The 20798-nt window shown below is 41.6% G+C and overlaps 1 protein-coding gene across 3 annotated transcripts; it reads right to left on the reverse strand.

Moving 5' to 3' along the window:
• Positions 1-77: 77 nt before the first annotated feature.
• Positions 78-16174, reverse strand: LOC128919607 (arylsulfatase D-like). Of its 3 annotated transcripts, none has more exons than XM_054224990.1 (10): positions 16019-16174; positions 9412-9561; positions 8063-8184; positions 7006-7128; positions 5079-5502; positions 4033-4169; positions 3685-3819; positions 1673-1835; positions 866-987; positions 78-445 (listed from the first exon to the last, which is right to left on the reverse strand). In XM_054224990.1, exons 1-10 carry the CDS (start codon positions 16021-16023, stop codon positions 78-80), a joined length of 1749 nt encoding a protein of 582 aa, XP_054080965.1. In that variant the 5' UTR covers positions 16024-16174. The 3 variants fall into 3 exon arrangements, with proteins under 3 accessions (XP_054080965.1, XP_054080970.1, XP_054080956.1); XM_054224995.1 differs by lacking the exon at positions 16019-16174 and adding an exon at positions 14623-15096; XM_054224981.1 differs by lacking the exon at positions 16019-16174 and adding an exon at positions 13322-13453.
• Positions 16175-20798: the final 4624 nt, after the last annotated feature.

A 20798-nucleotide genomic window follows, 5' to 3' on the forward strand; every position in this document is an offset into this window, starting at 1 on the left:
GAAAGGACACAATTATTGTCAGCAAACTTTGTCAGCAGGAGACTCAGTGCCACAGGACACGTTAGCAGACATCCATCTCACAAACTTTGTGTGCTGTCACTTTCCTTATCACACCAACAGAATGGGAAGGTCCCACAGCACGGCTGCAGCCACGGCTTCCACATGATGTTGTACAAGGAGAGCTGCTCTGGGACTGGAGTCAGTGTCCTGTGATGCTCTTCTATGGCTCTTCCAATCTTCCTTAGTACAGTGTCAAAGAGGGGCTCGGTGTCAGCCGACAGAGGTTTGGCTTCAGAAGGGTCTCGCGAGAGATCAAACAGCAATGGAGGGTCATGATGGGTCACACCTTCCCCAAAACATGGGCAAAATCCTCTATCATAACAACCCCCAGCTCCGAGAGGATGGAAGATGGGGGTCACATAATGAGCCTTCCAGATGGCTCCACCTGGCAGGAAAGAAATCTTATGGCACAACTACAAGAGAATAGAGGAAAACAGAAAGTGCTTTCAGGCAACAGGAGTACATCTATTTACTAAGGAAACCTCTTCACACACACTCTGGCGACCCCATCACCACAAATCAGGTTCACTGTGTGGATTACTGACTTTGAAGGAAAACACTAGAAATACGAAGAAAACCAGATTAAATTTCCAGTGTAGTAGTAGACAGCCTATATTCCCACCCCACTTCCTATAGGGTTTGTGACTTAAGTATTTCTTTTCTTTAAGACACGTCCAGCTGGCCAGAGTCACTGGTATGTCACGCACAACAATTTCATGCAATAAATTTGTCAGTTAGCAAGATCGTTATCAAAAGGAGAAAACTCATGTTTTGTGGTTACCACGGAAGAAACATTTATACTTACTGTCCTTTTGGTGCCACCGCACTGCATGCAAGTAGGACCCACAATAGTGAAACAGGAACTCGTGCTCTGACTTTTGAGCTCTTCCTTGTAGTAAAGGCATCAAATTTCGTCCATCAATCACCCTAATATAATGGGGAGAAGCGTATTCAGGCAGGGACAAACCTGACAGTGAACCGCGTACTTATCACCGCCTTTGTATTGTCTGCACCAGTGCTTGAAACAGCGTATAGCATAATTTGGTCATAGATTTAGAGCAGCCAGCAGACTACCAGGCCAATATTTAAATCCCTAGGTAATAATATTTTTATTTTTTTTAAATGGCTGGGTCAACTTTAGCAATCATTCATTTAGCAACGCATAAACAATATTTAGAGCTTGGTCTAGCAGAAAAAAGTAATTTTTTAGGGAAATCAATACCAAACTCATAATTGTTTACATGTAGCTATTTTCAAAGGAGCTTAAAGAAATATGTTGAGGTTGAGCAAGGTCAGGTTTAATGGCTTTAGGAGGTATTTGTAAGTGTCCATAATTCAAGTCAGTCAGTGCCAGAACAACCTCATCCACCAGTTCTTTCCTGAACTCATTCAGGAACCTGCGTTTGAAACTAGCACCTGGTCTTTGGCAGGAACAGCACCTCTGGCCAGGAGCACACCTGTGGGCTTATCTGGGAGAGTTTGCTCACTAATTTAAAATCTCAGACCAGGCTTGAGGCTGAGCAGTATTTCCAGGATCTCCAAGGATGATACACAGCCAATTTTTAGCAGTTAGTTCACCTACCAGTTTCTCCTGTTGAAAACATCTCCGTACCTGTCCTGTGGCAATACTCCTCCAGCCAGATGAACAAGCGTGGGATAAATATCCATAAGACTCGTAGGTTCATCAATAACTGTGCCTGCAGGTAACACTCCCGGCCATCTAACTATTCCTGGCACACGGATCCCTCCTTCCCAGCCTCCCATGCCTTTTCCACCTGCAGTGAAATGAATCAACATATGGCAGTTCAGAGGCAAACACAAACTTCTTCATTGGCTTGTTGCATTTGAACGTACAGAAAAAGATGCACTAATACACTGCTTGTCCAACAGATTTGATTCTCAATCTGCATTGGACTTCACATACTTTAGAAGGCCTCAAAACGTGACATACAACTCATCCAAACCTAGAAAGATAGGGGGAAGCAATCTTTACTTTGAACACAGGTGAGGGTGGAAATAATAAAATCTACCTTTGAAAACCTATGCTCAGCAACAATAAAACAGCTTCAGTCTTCTGTTATCCTCCATTTCATGGGTTGCCTGCATTCACCTGTGTTATTGAAGAGCTTCCCAGTAAAAGAAAAGAGGGGGAACTGGATACCAGAAGAACTCACAAGACTTAAGAAATACTTGATATTCTCTTTAAACCTACACAAGACTTACTAATTAGTATCCTATTTTAATAAACAGGATAAAAAATAATAAAAAAAAAAAAAAAAAATAATAATAAAAAAAAATATTTGTCTCTTTATACCCATGGATTCCCTTCCAATATGTGTCCTTAGCACTTACATTTCCATATGCCTTATGCATCTCCTCCTTTTTTGAAATTGAGTTTTGGACCTGGCTCTCCCAATGCTTAACACAACATCTCTTAACTCAGAAGCAAAAAAACCTCCGAACCTATGAAATGGTACTATATACGCTTTACTTCAAATGGCAGGAAAACATCTTTTTTCAACTTGCTACTAACAGAAACTAACCTAATGAAGCATCCTGATGCTGGCTGTATGAAGACAGTATTTACCTATTTAAGATGGAATAAACATTGTTTTTGTTACATCCTATCAGGCTTATGAATCAGTCTTACCCACAAAGAGAAGCACTTTCTCAAGCAAAAGCACGAGTGACAAGGAGGATGGAACAGATTAATTGAAAGCCCTTCCCTTTCACAAGGGCCAGAAACCTCCATTGCTCAGCAGCAGAGCATCCACCTCATGGGGGACAAAATTCCATGTCTTTGACCTCTGCTGTGCCCTGTGGAGCAGCTCAAGAAGGTTTTAAAATGGAAGAAACCTGTTTTCAGAAAATAAAAACATCAAAAGTTTGGGCAAGAGGTGGATGGTTCACCAGTGATAACAGAGCCTAAGCCCTGGCACATATTGTCACATGTCCCTGAGAGGTCACAGGATGACACAGGGCTGTTGGGGCAGGTGGGGGAAAATGCAATGAATACCTATCCTTTGGCCTTCAAAAAAGCCACCGCACTGCTCAGCAGGTTGCAAAATGATTCACAGCAGAAAGGGATGAGCAGGAGATAGAGTGAGATCCTCTTAGGCCACTAAGGCAACTTGGATTTTATGCCAATCACTGATTTTGGTTGGAATATGAAAGCATACAGGGAATAAATTATTGTGGCAAGTCACGACACAATGTGCCCTTACTCTATTCTGTATTGATTACCTGGAGAGCAACGATCTCTGGAACATAATGAGAAAAATAAATGAGCAAATCAGGAAACAGTCCTATTGCGGAGAGAGGTAAAAATCCTCAGAGAGAAAGAATTCAATATACAGAACTATCACATTTTTTTCTAGTGCCTTTTACTTGAGAACACCAAATAATTTACAGGTATCACGCTGGACAATACCTTTGTCAAGAATATGTGTAATAATATTTGCACTTTACTGAAAGAAAAGGTGACTTTAATCTTGAAGCACCTCTGTACGTCACCTGTATTTCAAGGTAAAAATGTAACTCATTCCAGCCTTGACAGCTTCAGCCAGGAAAACTCATTATGTTTCCAATTCTAACATTCATGTAAAGTCATAGTGTTTTTCCTACCTTTATAAATACCATTCCAGCCACCTAGCTGAGCAGATCCATCCTGACCCTCCAAGTGCCCTCCATGATCAGAAGCAAAATATGTGAATGTATGATTTTTCAAGCCTTCTTTGTCAAGTGAATCCAGAATTTTTCCTTAAATTTAAAAAGAGAGACAGCAAGGTTCGTATTAATCAATTAGAGAGATCAAGCCCCGTTTATAATGTTTCAATAATAATCTTTTGCAATGCCCTATAAGATGTTTTTAATAGGTTAGATTTCTGTAGGTATTTTGGCCTTATTAGTTTTTCTGCTTTAAAATACACAGGTATATATGACTGAAACAAATCCTTCGTGAAGAACACTTACCCACCATCCAGTCCATTTCTTCTACATTGTCTCCATATAAACCATGACGGCTCTTCCCAAGAAATTTTTTTGTGGTAAAGAGCGGGGTATGAACATGTAAAAAGGAAACAAAGAGGAGGAATGGTCCTTGCCTGTTTCTTAAAAACAAACCAAAAATAAAAATATTTTTATGTTGTGCATTTGGAATATTTTGAAAGGTTTCATATTCATCCAGGCGCAGACGCACACATTGGGTGGGGGCTGTACCCACATCTAGTGCATCCCCACTGATCACAGTTGCTAGTTGCCTTTTTGCATGAAAAAAGGGCAAGAAAGAACCTTTTCAGCCAGATTATTTTCAATTCCATGTGTAAACAGGCATAGCATTTAGTGCTTAAATGAATCTGATGCCTTTTTAATTAAATGCAACTGGATACAGTCTCACATTTACTTTGATATTCATGTGGCTTTTCTAAAATGGCCACTTACAATTTTCAATATATTTGTTTTCACAAACTTTGAGAAAAGAATAGTTACTTCCCCTGTTTTACAGAAAGACACTTGATGCGCAGAAATATTATAGAAGGCTGTGCAGACAGAACTTGAATCTAGAAAATGAATGATCTTACTTGGCTTCCTTCTCAATCCACAAAAATAGATTTAAAGTGTTTTTGAGATTTTCACATAAAATAATTTTGTGCATCATGCACATTTTATCTAGGTGTTTTGTAGGGTTTATGAAAAAGAGCACAAGTGAGGCTTGTAGAGTGAAGTGTAAAATTAGGTGGTTAATCTCGGAGCAATACAGTAATTACAGATTACAGGGCATAGTGAGATGGTCATGTATCATTTGCTTAAAGTCCATTTTAAAATCTCATTTACTGTAGCTTCCAACATGAGACAGTTGCAATTAGAATTTAAGTGCACTGGGTTTCTAAATAGAGAATTTGGATATGAGTTCCAAAGCAGTTATCATGATACAGCTATAGTTACTGGAGAAAAATACTCTATTCCAACTGCCCAGAACATCCTGTCCCCTTTAAAGGAAACTACAGACAATTGTTTACCTTTTGATAAATGACACTGCCTCCTTCAGCATGAGGGAAGCAGTCCTCTCTAATCTCATCGGTTGCTCAGTGATATCGTGGTTCCTCATCAGGATACAGTTCCAATACTGCACAAAACCATAACTGGAGTACCAAGAAATGAAGAAAAGGCCGCCCACCAAAGTAAACCAGGCAATTATCTTCCAGCGGACGAAAATCAAACCAGTCAGTTTCCCAACAGCGAGAGTGAGCACAGCGAGAGCAATTATCTGACTGTAAAGCCAAAGCTTAGCTTGAAGGGATACATCCATCTCGGGAGGTTTGTTTTCTTGACAGTTGTTTAGAAGCGTGAAAGGCATACCATAAAAGTAGTCAAACCCATGATTTAGAGGATGATGACAATGATCATTGAAGGATTCACAGTTTACACCTTGATGCCACTTTCCTGAAGGTTTTAAAGCATGAAAGAAATGAGAACATTAAGGTTGACAACTCAAAAGGAGCACAAGGTAGCACCATCAGCATCCGTTTGGCAATTAGGCAAGTCAGTCTTGTTTCTCAACAGGGTAACAACGCATTCGCCTTGTGCACAAGGATGCTGGGTGAAACTAGCGCCTGATCAGGTCAATGTCATACCGTAATGGGTCATCACCAAATGGACATGGGATAAACAGAGAAATTTGCAAGATGCTCAGCTACGGGTCCCAAGGATGGGATTTCATTACCTTTCAATGAGGATCAGAGAATTAAGGTACTCCTAACTCGCTGGCTGCTTTAATACATTCCCTTCCTGACTTTCAATTGCTTACTTACAACTTCATCTTAACATAATGTTACAAATTTACTGGAAGATCCACTAAACTTTTGGACAATACTAGCAGGTATCTTGATCACCAGACTCAGGAAGATGATTTCTCAGGCACGTCCCGAGTCCATATGAAAAGGAGAAAAGGCTGTAAACCAACCTTTCGCTCTATCGCTGCCCAAAATAGAGCAGGTAGATCGAAGCCATTGTCTGCTTAGAAAACGTGCTGTATCAAAGGACCCTGAAGTTTGCTGGATTATGTGATTGCCAAGTAATTAGAGACTCAGCCAGGAAGACTACAGTTCATTAGCTTGTGATTCAATGCAGCCACATCTATTTCCAGCACTTGGAGATGACAATTAATTTGCCACAGCTGGCCCCAACGTCCCCGCCAGCTTTAAGGGACACACTGCTTACCCTACCAGACATTTATGTGAAGGAATCCATTGCAGGAGTGTCTGTCACTTAACAGTAATAAAAGCAAATGGAAGGGGGAAAAAAAAAGAGACTTTGCCAGTTGATTTTTAGAGATATTTGGCAAAAGAAAAATGAATCTTGAAACTGTTGATGTCTGACCAAAGTCACAGACAGGAAGGTGCTCTGGGGCAGTGTTTCTCTGACACCTTTGCATTTTGGCTTCATCTGAGAAAACAGCCACTGTATCATGCCTCTTTGGGACCTCACGACCTCATCTGAGAGAAGCTTTTGCTTCTTCTCCTCCTCTGTGGGTACAAACTTTGTTCCTTTCTTTCTCTGTCCTCTTTTGTTTCTCTGCCTCCTAAAGGCAGATGAAATACTTAGAAAGGGTTTTGTTTGGAACAGTTTTTACATTAACAAAACTCTCACAGTGGATCAGCCTTTGAAAAAACCTTAGGCCAAGTAAAATAAATGCTCACCCATTCTAATAATGAGACAGTTTTTAATTCTTCCTGTTTTGGGTGCCCTGTACAGGCATTAGCATAATCTTAAAACTCTTTAGATTGCAGTATCTTTAGTCTTCTTGCAAATAAGAGTTTTTCCCCCTCAGCCTTTTGGAGAGGATTCGTATCTGATTAACTGACCATTTTTGGCAAGCACCATCACTAAATTCCCTTCATATAACTAGTTCATTCTTCAAGGTCACAGTAAAACATTTCCCCTTACCTATCAGTCCAGTGGTATAGCCTTGTTGCTGTAGCAGCTTGGCAAAAGTAGTTTCATTAGGTGGGAGCCCTCCTGACGCGGCATTCCAGTGCAGCGCACGGTACCCGTTGCTGGATGCCATCCCTGATAGAAACAGCTCCCGTCATTCCTGCCAGCCTTTTGCACTCTGCCAGTGGAGGCTGGGCTGCTCCTGCCAACCTCCGTGTCATGACCTCAACCCGAAGGCAGCAGAGTTCCTCACAAAACATAATAACAAGCGTATCTTGTAGACAGTCACATCAGTGTGTCTAAGTAGTTCTGGTAGTCAAGAATTATATTTCAAACCAAATACTGCTTGGCGCCAGATTTACCATCAAACTGAAATAAATCACTGGTGACAGTATAGAGCAGGCTTTATTTTCTGCCTTTCTGAGTAACTAAGATAATTTAGTTTCTCTGCTCTTCATCTAAGATGAGAGATAACAGTTGCATTCCCCTACCTCAGAGGGGTGTTGTGTCATGTTAGGGGAGACACAGTTCACCCAACACACACTGATTTTGCACTTAGCTCCGAAAGTGGGTATCTAATTTTCCTATATAACACCTAGTGAGAACTGGTTATCTATGAAGTTCTCCATAAGGCACGTTAGGTAGGTAGAGAATGGATACAACACTCCATTTTTCACTGGGATTTTGTGACTTTCTGCACTTTGTCGGCAATGAACTCACCCATTTCTCTTGGGAGCTCTGTTTCAAGCCCTTACCTCTAACCATCACCACCAAGAGGAATTCCATCAGCTTGCCCTAGGCTGTGTTGCAGTAAGGAAGTGACAGATATTACTGCTGTTGCCATTTCTCCATACCTGTCTAATTTCATCATAGAGAGCTCCCCCATCCTATAAAGTCAGGCTAAAGATCTGTCAGCTGGTGAGGCAGTGGTTCCCATTCAGAAGTTGCTTATAGAAAGTTTGAGCCTCTAGCAGTGTATCTTCTGTCTCAGCTTGAGGAAATAGCTGAATTGGCTACTGTAGTACCTCAGCACCGTACACAGAAATTTGTAATTCAAAACGGGCCCAACCTGATCTAACAGGGTATCTGCCAGTGAGAAAAGCTGCCCTGCTCGGAGTGCAAAGTGGAGCTGCGGCAATGTGCTGAGTAAGTTTCACTCCTCCTCTTGCCAGGCGGTCAATGTTGGGGGTCCTAAAAAACAGTTTCAAGTTTAACAGAAGCAAGGTAATCTGAAATTATTTTAATAAAATGCCAAGAAGAACTAGAGCTTTTGAATAGTTCCTTAAAAAACAAAACAAAAACACCTCATCTTTACATACTCCAGGACTGACATAGTAATAACTTTCATATAGCGGGTGAAGTGGGTTGTAGCCACTGGAAAAATCCATCCTTGGGACACAGCCATAGAGTGCATTTGGCAATACTGAAAAGAAACCTAGGCATTGTTGGTACTGTTTAGTTTGAAAATAAAACTAAGGCAGGCTGATATTTTTCTACTCCAATACTTCCAACAGATCACTTTCGCCAATACATTTAGACCCTAAATTTCAGAGTTCATTGAACCAGAGAATCTCCCAGGGTGTCTGGAGCTCTTGTTTCTGTTCCATGTTTTTAACATGTGCTATTTATTTCATAATAAGGTGATATCTTTACACAGTTACAGTTGTATGGAAGCCTAACTCTCCCAGAAGAATGGACTTCAACACCACAAAGAGTGAAAGAGACCTCCCCCCCCCCGTCTTCACCACCAGCAGAGGAGAACAATGGAGCTCCACGAGCACATTCCCATTTCTCTGTACAACCCCACTGACATCATGTGAGGGAGATGCACCCAGAGCATGCCTACAAAACGTCTGTGCTCTGCTTGGAAGACATGAGTCGAGGCTTGTAAGATGTGCTCCCAATGCCCAGTTGTTTCTGATTTTCCTTTTTAGGTTTGAAGGAATTTAATCACTAATTTTGAAGGCACATAATCATGTAATAAACTATGTGAGTAAGTCCACATGAACTGGAGTATTTTGGAGGAGAGAGCAAGCAAGTGGATGAAGTATTCTGGAAAAGATCTGGGTGGACAGAGTAACTACACATGAAAAGGAATGAAGAAATTCATGCATGAGGAGAGAAGACAGTAACTGTAACACTAAAACAAGTGGCTGGAGAGTTAGCACATGGAGGAACGGATGGGAGGAATTCCCAGAAAGAACTTCAAAGTGAAATAAAAATATAGTATTTTTTTTTTTTCACTGCACGCTGTTTACTTAGGCCGCAATCCTATGTGCGTATATATAAAAGTACTTCAATACAGAATTACTAGAGCCTTGGGTTAAGAGGTTAAGAACATTTCTCTTATAATTAGGCTTAAATTCACAGGATAGGTGTTCTACAGTGTTAAATATATTGTACTGAGAGATCTTTTACCTTATGGTATTGTTCCCATAACAACCTATATCTCCGATGCCAAGATCATCAGCCAGAAACAGAAGTATATTGGGTTTAGAGTCCATAGCTGCACCCAAGCCAAATGTGTTCCAGAACAAACATGAAGTCAGAGCCGTTAGGAGGTACCTCCTGAAACACAACAAAATAACTTTTTACACAGGTGACTTGTACAGGTTGGAGAGTGATGGGAGCTGTGTGGCAGCAGATCTGAAGCCGTAAGCACAAAACAATGGAAACTTCATTTCCCAGCCCCACTTTCAGTCAGGAGGAGGAGGACAGAATGAACTCGTTCCATTTCTTCCATCTCTACCACCCAGATCACTCCAGTCAGAGGGGCTGCAGTAGCCTTTCTACAGCCCAAGAAGCAGGGACATCAGTGAAGGCTGTCATTTTTGGTCCAGGAACTTCCATCTCAAATCAGCTGCATAGATTTCAAAATGTATCTAAAACTTCAAAGGGCTGAGAAAAATTAGTGTTTCTAAGTTTCATAAATTGTATGAAAATTCAGTTTATGTTCCAAAGTCACTCTGGCATTTTTTTTAATATCTTGTCTCCAGTGACTAAAGCAGTTTTAATTATATTTGGAAGAGAAGTGGAAAAGCCTAAACAAACTCTCCTTTCCAACTCAAGAACACTTGAACTTGAAGCCATCTCCTCTGCCACCATTCTACGATGCCAACCAGGGCCCATACCAGCGTCAACTATGTTTACTATCTGCAGAAACCAGAATTTAACCTTTTACACATACAAACCATACTTTTTATATAAATATGCCCAGAACTTTTGAAGCTACGTGTTCCCCCAAGTAAGTACTGCTCATTGATAGTCTTAAGACATAATCCTGGAATGGTTTTTCACTTGGGCAGAGTTATCAGTGCAATATGTACTAATTTTGCAGGACATGGGGCAGCAGCAACCCTCTAGCACAGGCTGAGGCAGCTCCTGCAACTCATTCCAGGATTTGCAGTTTTGGTATGAAGATCTTGTGTACAAAACCATGTTTTTGAATGAATAAGTAACCATGACCTCTAACTGGCAAACACGACACGCAGCACCTTCTTTAAAAATGACTGTGAACTCCCAGGGGTAAATAAGTAACCAGTGGCTACAGTGATTTGATCACCCAAGACCAAAGTTCCAGCTGCGTATTTTTTGTCACATTCTACTACTAAGTTACAACAGCGATTTACAGAGATGTGGAGAAACCTTACTTTAGAAGGGCAGCGTGGGCAACTCCCATCGCCATACTTGTATTACTCATTTTAAGGAAAGGAGAATTTTCAATTTGCCAATGTCGTATCTCCTAAGAGTTACAGGGCATTATACTGGTATAACGAGTCCTTTCAAACGACTAATACGCTGTTAGAGCTGCAGGGGGAAAGTCTCTAAAGGACCCTGGTAACTAGCAGCCCGCAACAGCACATTTCAGTCACTTAGGCATTCTTCTTTCCAAACTGGGGACAAAAGTACTGCTCCCCAGCTCTCTCTGTTACATTAAAAAAAGGGAAAGGAATAAAATATAACACCAGCAAATGATGAAATCTGCTTTTACTGATGTCTGCAGCCCCATCCTAGCGCTTTGTTTTCTCATGGTGTTAAATGCTGGATATTTGCTGATCCCTGTGATAATCCCGCTTGTGGATTAAGATAGGGTCAAGGGCAAATTCCATCTCAGGTAACCTACTGCTTATAGTTCCAAGTCTGTATACTAAACTGTTATGTAGCATTACTGTACATATAAAATAACCATGCTTAGAGCTCAAAGTGATCATCTTTCAGCAATACACGGAGGAAAAATGCAAGAATGTTTAGTTACTAAACACCAATAAATCCTGAAAGCAACAAGGTTGAAAGTCGAACACAAAACATGCATATAGATACATATGTATGTGTGCATATATAAAAACCTTTTCAGAATTACCTAGAAAGCTATTTCTGGAAATAATAACATAAAAGGCATAGCCAGAGACTTCCACTCAGGAGACAGATCTCATTGTTTAAAAACATGAAGACACTAAGTAAGCATGTAGTTAAGATGGTCCTAAAAATCATTTGGAAGCTAACATTACTAAATGATTTCACAACATCTGCTTAACGAATCAGGTAAGTGCAAAACATTAGGAAAATACAGGCCACCATTTATGCAGCTTTTATTTACAAGACGCAATATGGATTTACACCATAGTCGAGCTCCCACTGCTTTACTGACAACGATCTTCTGAGAACAGGTTAGAAACCATTGGTACAGGCAATCAGATAGTGAAAAAACCCCTACTAAACTATACAATTTGGTGCCTGTACTTGCCTTAGAATTATTTTCTAAGGTGATGCTGCTGTGCTAAGTGCATACCTAGAGAATTATAGCATTATGCGATTATAGCATCCTTCTGTTCAAGAAATCTGCCCCTCCTACAAGATTTCGCAGGGAAGTTATATCTGTGTAAGAGCCTGGCACCTTAGACTGCTTCTCTAAGGGCTTCTGCAAAGGGAGAGACAACTTTAGAACAGAGTGGGGGTCACAGTCAGGGAGGAATTAAAAAAAAAAAAAGCGTGGGGGAGAGAACAACGATGACATGATTCTTAATGGAGCTGAATTTCTTACGTGGGGGTAAGGAAGGGAACAACCAAGACTTAAAGCAAACGAAGCATCAGCAAGAGCGATTCATTTGAGCCCAGGGTTGCTTGGGGGAAAAAACAGGTGGGTCAATTCAAACAATGCAATTTTAATTCTGCAAAGCAGCAAAAACTACATGCAGGGAGAAGCCAGAAATCTGTTCACCTGAACAGAATGGCAGCAACGGCTGTGCAAGGTAGGGGTGCAATCATCTCCTGGCAGGCAGCGATCCTGAAAATAAGTTAAGCTTATAGTAAGCAACAAATTGAGCACAGTTGCCAGTGTGATGTTGGAGGGAAAAAACCTCAAGCAATCCTTATATCTCTTTAGAAAAGAGGGACTAGTGAGATTATTCTACCTCAAAGACAAGAGCACTGATAGGATCAAACCGCGTACTGAAAATAGTCCTCTTTTGGTCAAAGTGAAGTTTGAGAACTGGAGGGGGGGCAGAAAACCACATATAAACGATTCAAGAGTGGGAAAAGATGTTCTATTTTGAGAGAGCAAGACAGTAAAAGATTAATTAGTACATAAAATCATGGGGCGAAAACACAGGTCTTGGAAAGCTCATCAATTTGGCTGAGCCAGAGACAGTATTTGAAAGGTGAAGTCAGACAAATAAAGCATGCATTTTCTGCAAGCAAGGTGATTTATTATTCAATCACGCTTCCAAGAAGAGTACAATATAATCATGATTGCATACCTTAAGTGGAAGAAAGAAAAGTATTATAAAGAAATGCAAGTTATGGGACACCCCATAATGGGCAGTCAGCTAAAATTTAACAGTTCACAGTAAATACGATCAGAGCAACAATCTGATATGAACTCCAGAGTATCTTCCACAGCAGCCGCTTCACGAGACATCTTTTTCTAAGCTACCTAAAGCAGCTCAATTAAAACTAATTTTCAGACTCTTACCTAAAGAGTTCAAATAACCTGAATAAAATGGCCCCTGACTTGAAGCAGCTGCTTCTCATCAAACCATTCCTTTTTTATTTCAAGACTGCCTTTAGTTCTCACACTAATAAACCTCCCCACTACAGAAATTCTGGTTCATATAATCCCAAAGTAGCCTTAAAATACTAATTCTATAGATTAGTCTTTACATAGACAAAGGGGACTGTGAGTATATGTGATGATACTAAGTTATTCTCAACAGAAGACTCCCCAGACAAAGAATCGCTGGAGGCAACCACGGATTTCCCAAAGTCTAATAGAGCTGGTTATTTTCAAGCCGATAGCAAGTACAGTCTTGCAATTTATCACTGCTCTTACCACTTAATTTCAACTGAAGCGTTCTCAAACGTCATTATTAACTAAAAACATTATTACTTCATTTACAGCCAGAAGTACAGTTATTCAGCCTGGTACCTCCACATATAAAGTCACAGGACTCTATAATCATTCAGCCTCAACGTTTCTGCCAAACGAAGCCAAATCCTGCAGAGCCGTGAACAGCAGGAAATGGCCAGCACAACTTTGTGTGGGCACATTCCCCTTGGTTAAACAATTCTGATTGTAAACCCGCTCCAAAACTTACTCTCTTCTGCGGCTGATACTACACGTGACTGCCCTACCACTTCTTTCTCCAAATTTATCAGCCATTAAGGAAGGCTTAATCAACTTACAATACAATTCATTCAACCTGCCAGGAATGCCACAAAGCCTGCCGCTGCCTCAACAGCCACTTGATGAGATTTAGCAAAAGAAGCTTTTGCTTGGTTTAAGTGGCTGAATTAGGTGGCCCTAACTCCAAAGGATTTGTAACAACTCCAAGTAGTGTTACATAGCCCTTTTTAACCAGCTGCCTTATACAGGCACCCCCTCCCTTTTTTTTTTTTTTTTTTCCCAGCTTTGCTTTACAGAGAGCAAACTGCAAACCTGAAACTGCTAAAAATTTAGCCTCTGCTTCCCCCACGGCAGCTTGGCTCCAAGCAGTTCTCCCATCCTCCGAATTTCACACACTGGATATTTTCCCAGATTAGAGTCTATCCTTCTTGATGTATTACAGAGAATAAAAAAAGACAAACCTCCACTTCAAAAAGATCCAGCCATGGCCAAAATATTTGTTGAAGCCAGGCATGTCTCATGTTTCACCCTCATCCCCAGAAGACTGGCAATACCACCACTCACTCTGGGAATCCAGCAGAATTGAAAGGAACTTCTCATTCTTAAAAATGTCGAGAGATACAGCTCTAACAGAAAAATCTGGAATAAGCTCTTGTCAGTTAAAGTCAGTAATCAGACACAGCAGAAGAATTTGCTTTCTTGTTTTTTTTATTTTTCTAACTTCAGATACTGAAAAAAAAAATTAATATTTGCACACTGATGCAAAAGCAGAACAAAAACCTAAATAGCACTCATTTAAATATAAAAAAAATGAATTATAAGTATTAGGACAAACATTTTCAAGTGATGTATGGAGGGATGTCGCTGCTTAGCTGTTAGCCAAAAATAAACACTCACTTTCCACCTTCTATAAAAATATATTACACATTCAACACTATATTACAATGTAATTAAAAATGCTAACTTCATCTTGTATCGTGCCTCTGGAAGAGACACATGCAACATACCATATGCAATGTGCTGTTCCACCTTGTTGTCCCTGTCCTCCCTCTCTCCATAGCTTCTAGGCATCCAGATGTTCAGGGAAGGAGAGGCAACAAGTGAGGAAATGAGTGAAACAAGGAAGAAAAAGCTCACAGCTGGTGTGAGCACAGTCGCTTGCTCAGGGCTTGCAGCTGGTGAGCCAGAAACAGGTGCCATTCATCAGCCATAAAACAAGGGATATCCTTGCAAGAAAGGCAGAAACCAAAAATCAGGAGATGCTCAGTGGCCTGGTTTTTTTCCTGTCCATTCTACACTCTCAAGGGATCAACTGCAACAGCGCTCGCTGGGGGGACGTAGTTCTTACTAACCCAGATAATATCAATAGTTGTTATCTGTTACCGTGATTACAGCATTGTATTACCACTTAGCGTTGTGCGTCGTCAGTAATCAAAACTCTCGTGGCAAACAACCCTATTTTTTTTAGTTTATTAAGGCTACCCTGCGCTGGCCTTGCTGCTGCACAGCAGCACCCTGCCTTCAGAGCAACAGCAGAAAGGGATGGGCTGGTCCTGGGCTTTAAATTAGCTCGTGCATTTTCACATCACGATGAGCACTCCCGGCTCTAACTGTGCCTGATGGCTTCAGGCTGCTCAGCTAGGAACGCGCAGCTTTCCTTACAGCCGGGACGAGAGCAACGCGCAAGGGTGGAAAACTGGAGACGGAAACGGGGCAGATAAAGGAGATGAAAAAAGCGGCAACTGGGAGCGTGGCTGCTTCGGGAAGCAGTGAAGATCACACAGAGGCAATCTGGAGGCAAACTATGCTTTGTGCGTGCCACTGTAAAGCCAAACTAGCAATAATAAATAATGATAAAAGCAGAATATCTGCCATTCACCACCTAACCCTCCAAAAACCGGTGTTTGGTTTGAAACGCTAGAGAGGGAAGTAAAACAGAGACTGTTAATTAGTGCAGCCCCCGCCGTACGCGCCCGCGAACCCCGCTCCCGCCTCGGGCGTCCTGTTTGCGATGGGCTGGAAGGCAGGGGCCGGGCTGCCCCCGCAGCCGCGGGTTGGCGGGGCAAGAGCAGAGGCAGGACGTCGTCCAAGGAAAGCAGAGCTCTGCGGGACAGAGTTCACGGTTTGAGTCCGGCTTCCTAAGAAACGCCTGGCGGGAAACGGGCTGGATTCCGCCCGGGAAAGCGCCGGCGTCCCCCCCCCCCGCGCCGCCCCGAGCGCCGCCGGGTAGCGGGGCTCCGCGGGAGCCAAGGCAGGCTCACCCCTCGCTCGACAGAAGCGTCAGCTTTGTGTAAGGGAGGCGGGAAAAAGTCCTTCCCGAGAGAAAAACGGAAGCGACTTCTTTTAAAGTTATTAATTTATTTAAAAAAAAAAAAAAAGTAACAAAGCTGATCGTTTACTTACTCCATACTCGCTCGCTCAGTGGAGGAGCGTCGCCCTCGCTTTCCTCTTGGTCCCAGGCCTTCTGATCTTTCCTCCTGACGAGGGGTTTTCGAAAGCACGGCTTGTCTGTTCCTATCAGAGCAATTGGTGGGTGTCGGTCTCCTTCAAAAAAATGCGGTCAAAGGCGTTTCACCCCGCCTGCCGCAAGGGAGAGCTGCCCTGCCTGCCGCTGGCAAGCACCGAGCGAGGAACGACTGCTTTGGAGCGGGAGCCAGAGCTACAGCTCCTGTCACAGCCGGGGCTAACAGAAAGAACTTCAGCAGTAGCTGCGTGAAAGATCATAAATCACGGGCAGGGAGACCACAGGCTGCATCGCGCTGTGGGGAGAACCACCCCACGGATGGAAGCAGAATAGCCGTGGCTAACGCAGAGGGTGAGCCAGCTAGCCCCCGTGAGATGAAAGAAAATCAAGTACTGTAGTGTCACGCTGCATGCAAACCGGCAGGCTGGCTGATTCCTCATTACGTTATTATATATTATTATATAATATTCAATAATATGAATTATTATATAATTCATATATTATATGAATTCTCTCCTGTGCCAGCACTGATAGTTACGTGGTTGCACAGTCTGGCGTGTCATCCAACTTCAAAAGCCCATGGGGGCACTGGACACCCCTTTTTACTGGCTACGTGTGCTTATGGTGGTTTAAAAAGAGGGTACAAATGTGTCCTGCTGTAATCCACTGCAGAAGGGCTTTATTCAAAGAAAGACGGACAAAAGAATAGAGGTTCTTGGTGTAGACATATTATTGCTCAGGGGCCAAAATAAATATTAATACAAAATACCATGTCAAGGTGGAGAAACAACCAGACCTTATTAACTAGATGTTGATAAAGACAATGTATGGATACAATGAGATTCATAGCATCATCAGTGGGCGCAGTGCAGGAGTCTCAAGGAGAATGTTAGGGACTTAAATGTTTATCTGGATATAGCAGTAGCAGTTGCACCGTTTTCCTCAAGAACTGCCCAAAGAAGAAATTGGTAGAAGTAATTGAAGCTGGAAGAAGCTCATGGAGTAGGGCAAAGAAATAAGAGTGCGAGGAGGGAGCCTTCAGATCAAATTAGGGGCATGCCTGAGGAGAAGAGGCTGCTTGCATGCATCAGGAAGCAGATATTAACATAAAGCTTCACAAATACTAAAGACAAAGAGATTTTTTTGAGGGACTTGGAAATAACTACGTGGAAGCGGTCCAACACAGGAAGCAGCAGAAATTTTCTGGGTTACAAACCAAGACTGAAGGAAAGAGTCCACTCTGCGAAGACATGGGGAAGAAAGTAGGGATTTGGTTTTGGCCCTTTTACTCCAGTGCAGATCTGCTCGCACCATTCGTGAATCTCACACCTATGGAAATCTCATTCTACCCATCCAGAAAGACTCTTCCATCTTGTCTCCCTGACCACCTGCCATCATCAGAAGCAGAGTAAGGTAACATGATGTTTTTAAAACCCTCCTTTTGAACAGCATCTTCAGTTCGGCCTCCGGAGAAAGACTGAAATATAATGAAATAAAGCAATTTCATTATCTCCTGATTATTAATCTCTCTTTTTGCGATTTCTCAAATTCTTTCATACAGATTGAATATGAATTATTAAAAATACTTGCTATTTTGATGTTAGTTTTGTGTGAATATTTTAGTATGCAATTTTGTTGATTTAACCGGTTTAGTTGGCTTACATTATATATATCTGTTCTTTTTTCTACCCACAGAACTGAAAAGTGCATTGTTTAACTTTAGATACATTTTTTTAATTTGTCTTTTTGTCTACAGTGTTATTCGTCATGTCTTTGTAAGTTATTATGGCATTTTTATGACTCTAATACCTTTAGCTTGGGGTTTACGATAAGGCTGTTTTATTGTTAGTCCTTCGAGCCCATCTGTTTGGCAAACGGAGTGACATAATCATATAAACAACATGTGGATCCCCAACTTACAGGAATAACCAAAGAAAGAGACCAGCTTTAAATTCAGCCCCCCAGTCACCTGAACTTAATGGATGGGCCAATTGCACAGAGCCTAAACATCAGCATTTGCAGGAGCTGTATTTTCAATCACAGAAAAAGCCTGTTAAGTGCCAGGAAAGACCATTTTGTGAAGGGATCTCCTTGTTAGCAGTGTCTTTGCTGTCGTATATAGAGACCCAGTTCCTGACCGAGACCCTGTCCCACAGTGCAGAGACAGAGAATGGGCTGGGACCCTAAGTGCTAAATATTAAAATTCATAAACATTTGAGCAGCCTGGTCTAGTGGGAGGTGTCCCTGCCCATGGCAGGGGGGTTGGAACTGGATGATCTTTAAGGTCACTTACAACACTAACAGTTCTATGGTTTTTTTACATTTGAGAGTGTTCATCAACACTCAGGGCTCTTCCAAATATTGAAGCCTCAGAGGTAGTAATAAGGTTAAAATGACATTTGTCTATCAGTTGTATCAATATTTGACGAGTCTCATCTAGCACTATTTAAGATAAGAGCCTGTTGACTATACTTGTATTGGTACACTTGCATATTGTGACAAACTAAACAGTCATTGCACTTAAAGACACTGATTTAAGATATTAGGTACTTTAAACAAAATTTATTAGTCAAAATATGGTAATTACATTATTAATTGTACAGTTGTTAGAATAACAAATCAGTCTCGTCTTCAGCAGATCTGCGTTGGTTTTTCAGCTTTGATTACAGATGCTGTGATAGCACTTCTTGACACGTGACTGGAAGAAAAAGGAGAAAAGTTTAAAACTTCAGAGACACGTGTGATTTGCACAGCAGGTAAGATTCCCTGGCTTTGATCCCTCGCAGAAATTAGCGTGGTTTGATATTGTGGCACTTGCCCTAAATGGCACTGCCACAAGTGGGAAGACTGGAAATTATGATGAATCCTTCCTGCTGGGAAGTGCTGGGCAGAGAATAGACAAAGCCTCCCTGTAGTTCTTACGTGGGTCAGTAACTCAAGTAAAGTACAATCAGATGTGACTAATTTAGTGGGCCCATGACTGAAGTGAGCATGAAATACTTGCCATAGCTGTGCTGTTCTGGGATGCCAGTCCACTCCTGTCTTTGGCTGCAATCCTTTAAAAAGTTTTGGTCTCCTGAGCAAAAATAAATAGTTACTTAAGCGTAGTCTGGGTAATTTTGTTTCAAAATGTGAAGGCTTTAAAAAATTTTCAGTGTTTGAAAAGAGCAAATAATGATGGAAAATTCAGAGCTTCCTTAGCTTTTGGAATGAAGACATAATTTTATCGTTAATACAGAGTCAGTCTTACTTTTGAAGTCTTGGCATAAGACAACTCACTGATCCTTCATTTCTTGGACATTCAGACAGAGAAGCAAGATGCCCTAGAAACAAAAGTATATTTGCAGGGAAATCTACTTTAACTTTCAGTAAGTGATGCTGCCTCCCTCAAGATAAGAAACGAAGCCCTTTCCATCACCGCTGGTTGTGCTGTAATTTCATGGGGTCTCATGATGACCCTGTTCCTGTGTGTTACAAATCAATAACAAGAAGTAGGTGGCAAAGAACAAGAGATCAAACCCAGCAAGGCAGATGACAGTTTTCCAGCTGACTGAAATCAAGGCAGTAAGTCATCTGAAGGCAAAAGTGAGTGTAATGAGGCCAATTATCTGAGCCAGAGCTTCACACTGAAGGCTCTCATCAGTCCTGGAGGTTAAGTTATCAGACAGCTATTTACTAAGCTAAAAGACGGTCCGTAAAAATAGAAAAACCCATCAGTTAACGGGTGATGACAGCGGTCACTGTGGATTCACAGTGAGCACATTGATGGTGGAAAATACGAGGAACCAAGGCTAGCAGAAATCATATGTTTATTTTACGTGTATGAAGATTCTTTTAAGCTTTATTTCCTGAGGAGTGAATAGGACATTTCTCTTTTTATCTTTTTTTTTTTTTTTACTGGCATTTCTCTTTTTATCTCTCTCCCTCTTTTCTTTTTTTTTTTTTACTACCTGGATTATTTATTTATTTATTTATTTCCCAGATTACTTTCTACTACCTGGTTAGCTCACAGCCAAGAGCTCAAAAGCCCCACCTGCGATTAGGCATTGTTGGTCTTTCTAAGGCAACAAGAAATTCTTCTTTTTCTAATAAGGTAGTAATAAAGCAGTTCATACTACTTGGCCAAGAAAATAAGTTGATAACTGGAGAGACCCTGAACAGGTTGCCCAGAGAAGTTGTGGCTGCCCTGGAGGTGTTCAAGGCCAGGCTGGATGGGGCTTTGAGCCACCTGGTCTAGTGGGAGGTGTCCCTGCCCATGGCAGGGGGGTTGGAACTAGGTGGTCTTTAAGGTCCCTTCCTGAAATGTCACTGAGCCAAGGAAACCTGGGAGAGGCTGCTAGTTTGTCCTTCCTGGCTTCTCTGCTGAAGGCAGGATATCTGCATGGAGAAGTGAAATCTTAGTGTTTCTCTGCACTAATTTTACCTGAGTTGGGGTTGAGAACCTGACGTGGCACTCTGGTAAAACTCAGCTGTTCCCCTGGTGTTCTCCTTTTATAGAGAGAGCACACAAAACTTGTATTATTAACTCCAAACTGCTGTCACAAAGAGAAAAGTACAATGCCTCCTCTTCCAGCTTTTTTCTAATTCCCTTCAAGGTTCTCAGAAGTACTTTTACTCAAGCTTGATGCGCTTGACATGTAACACCTAATGTGAAAGTACTTTAGTTTTATGCTTTGGCTTTGACCCTTTTTTATTTTTTTTTAATTAGGCTGAAGAGTT

The sequence above is a fragment of the Rissa tridactyla genome, chromosome 1 (genome assembly GCF_028500815.1).
Source record: "Rissa tridactyla isolate bRisTri1 chromosome 1, bRisTri1.patW.cur.20221130, whole genome shotgun sequence".
NCBI lineage: Eukaryota > Metazoa > Chordata > Aves > Charadriiformes > Laridae > Rissa > Rissa tridactyla.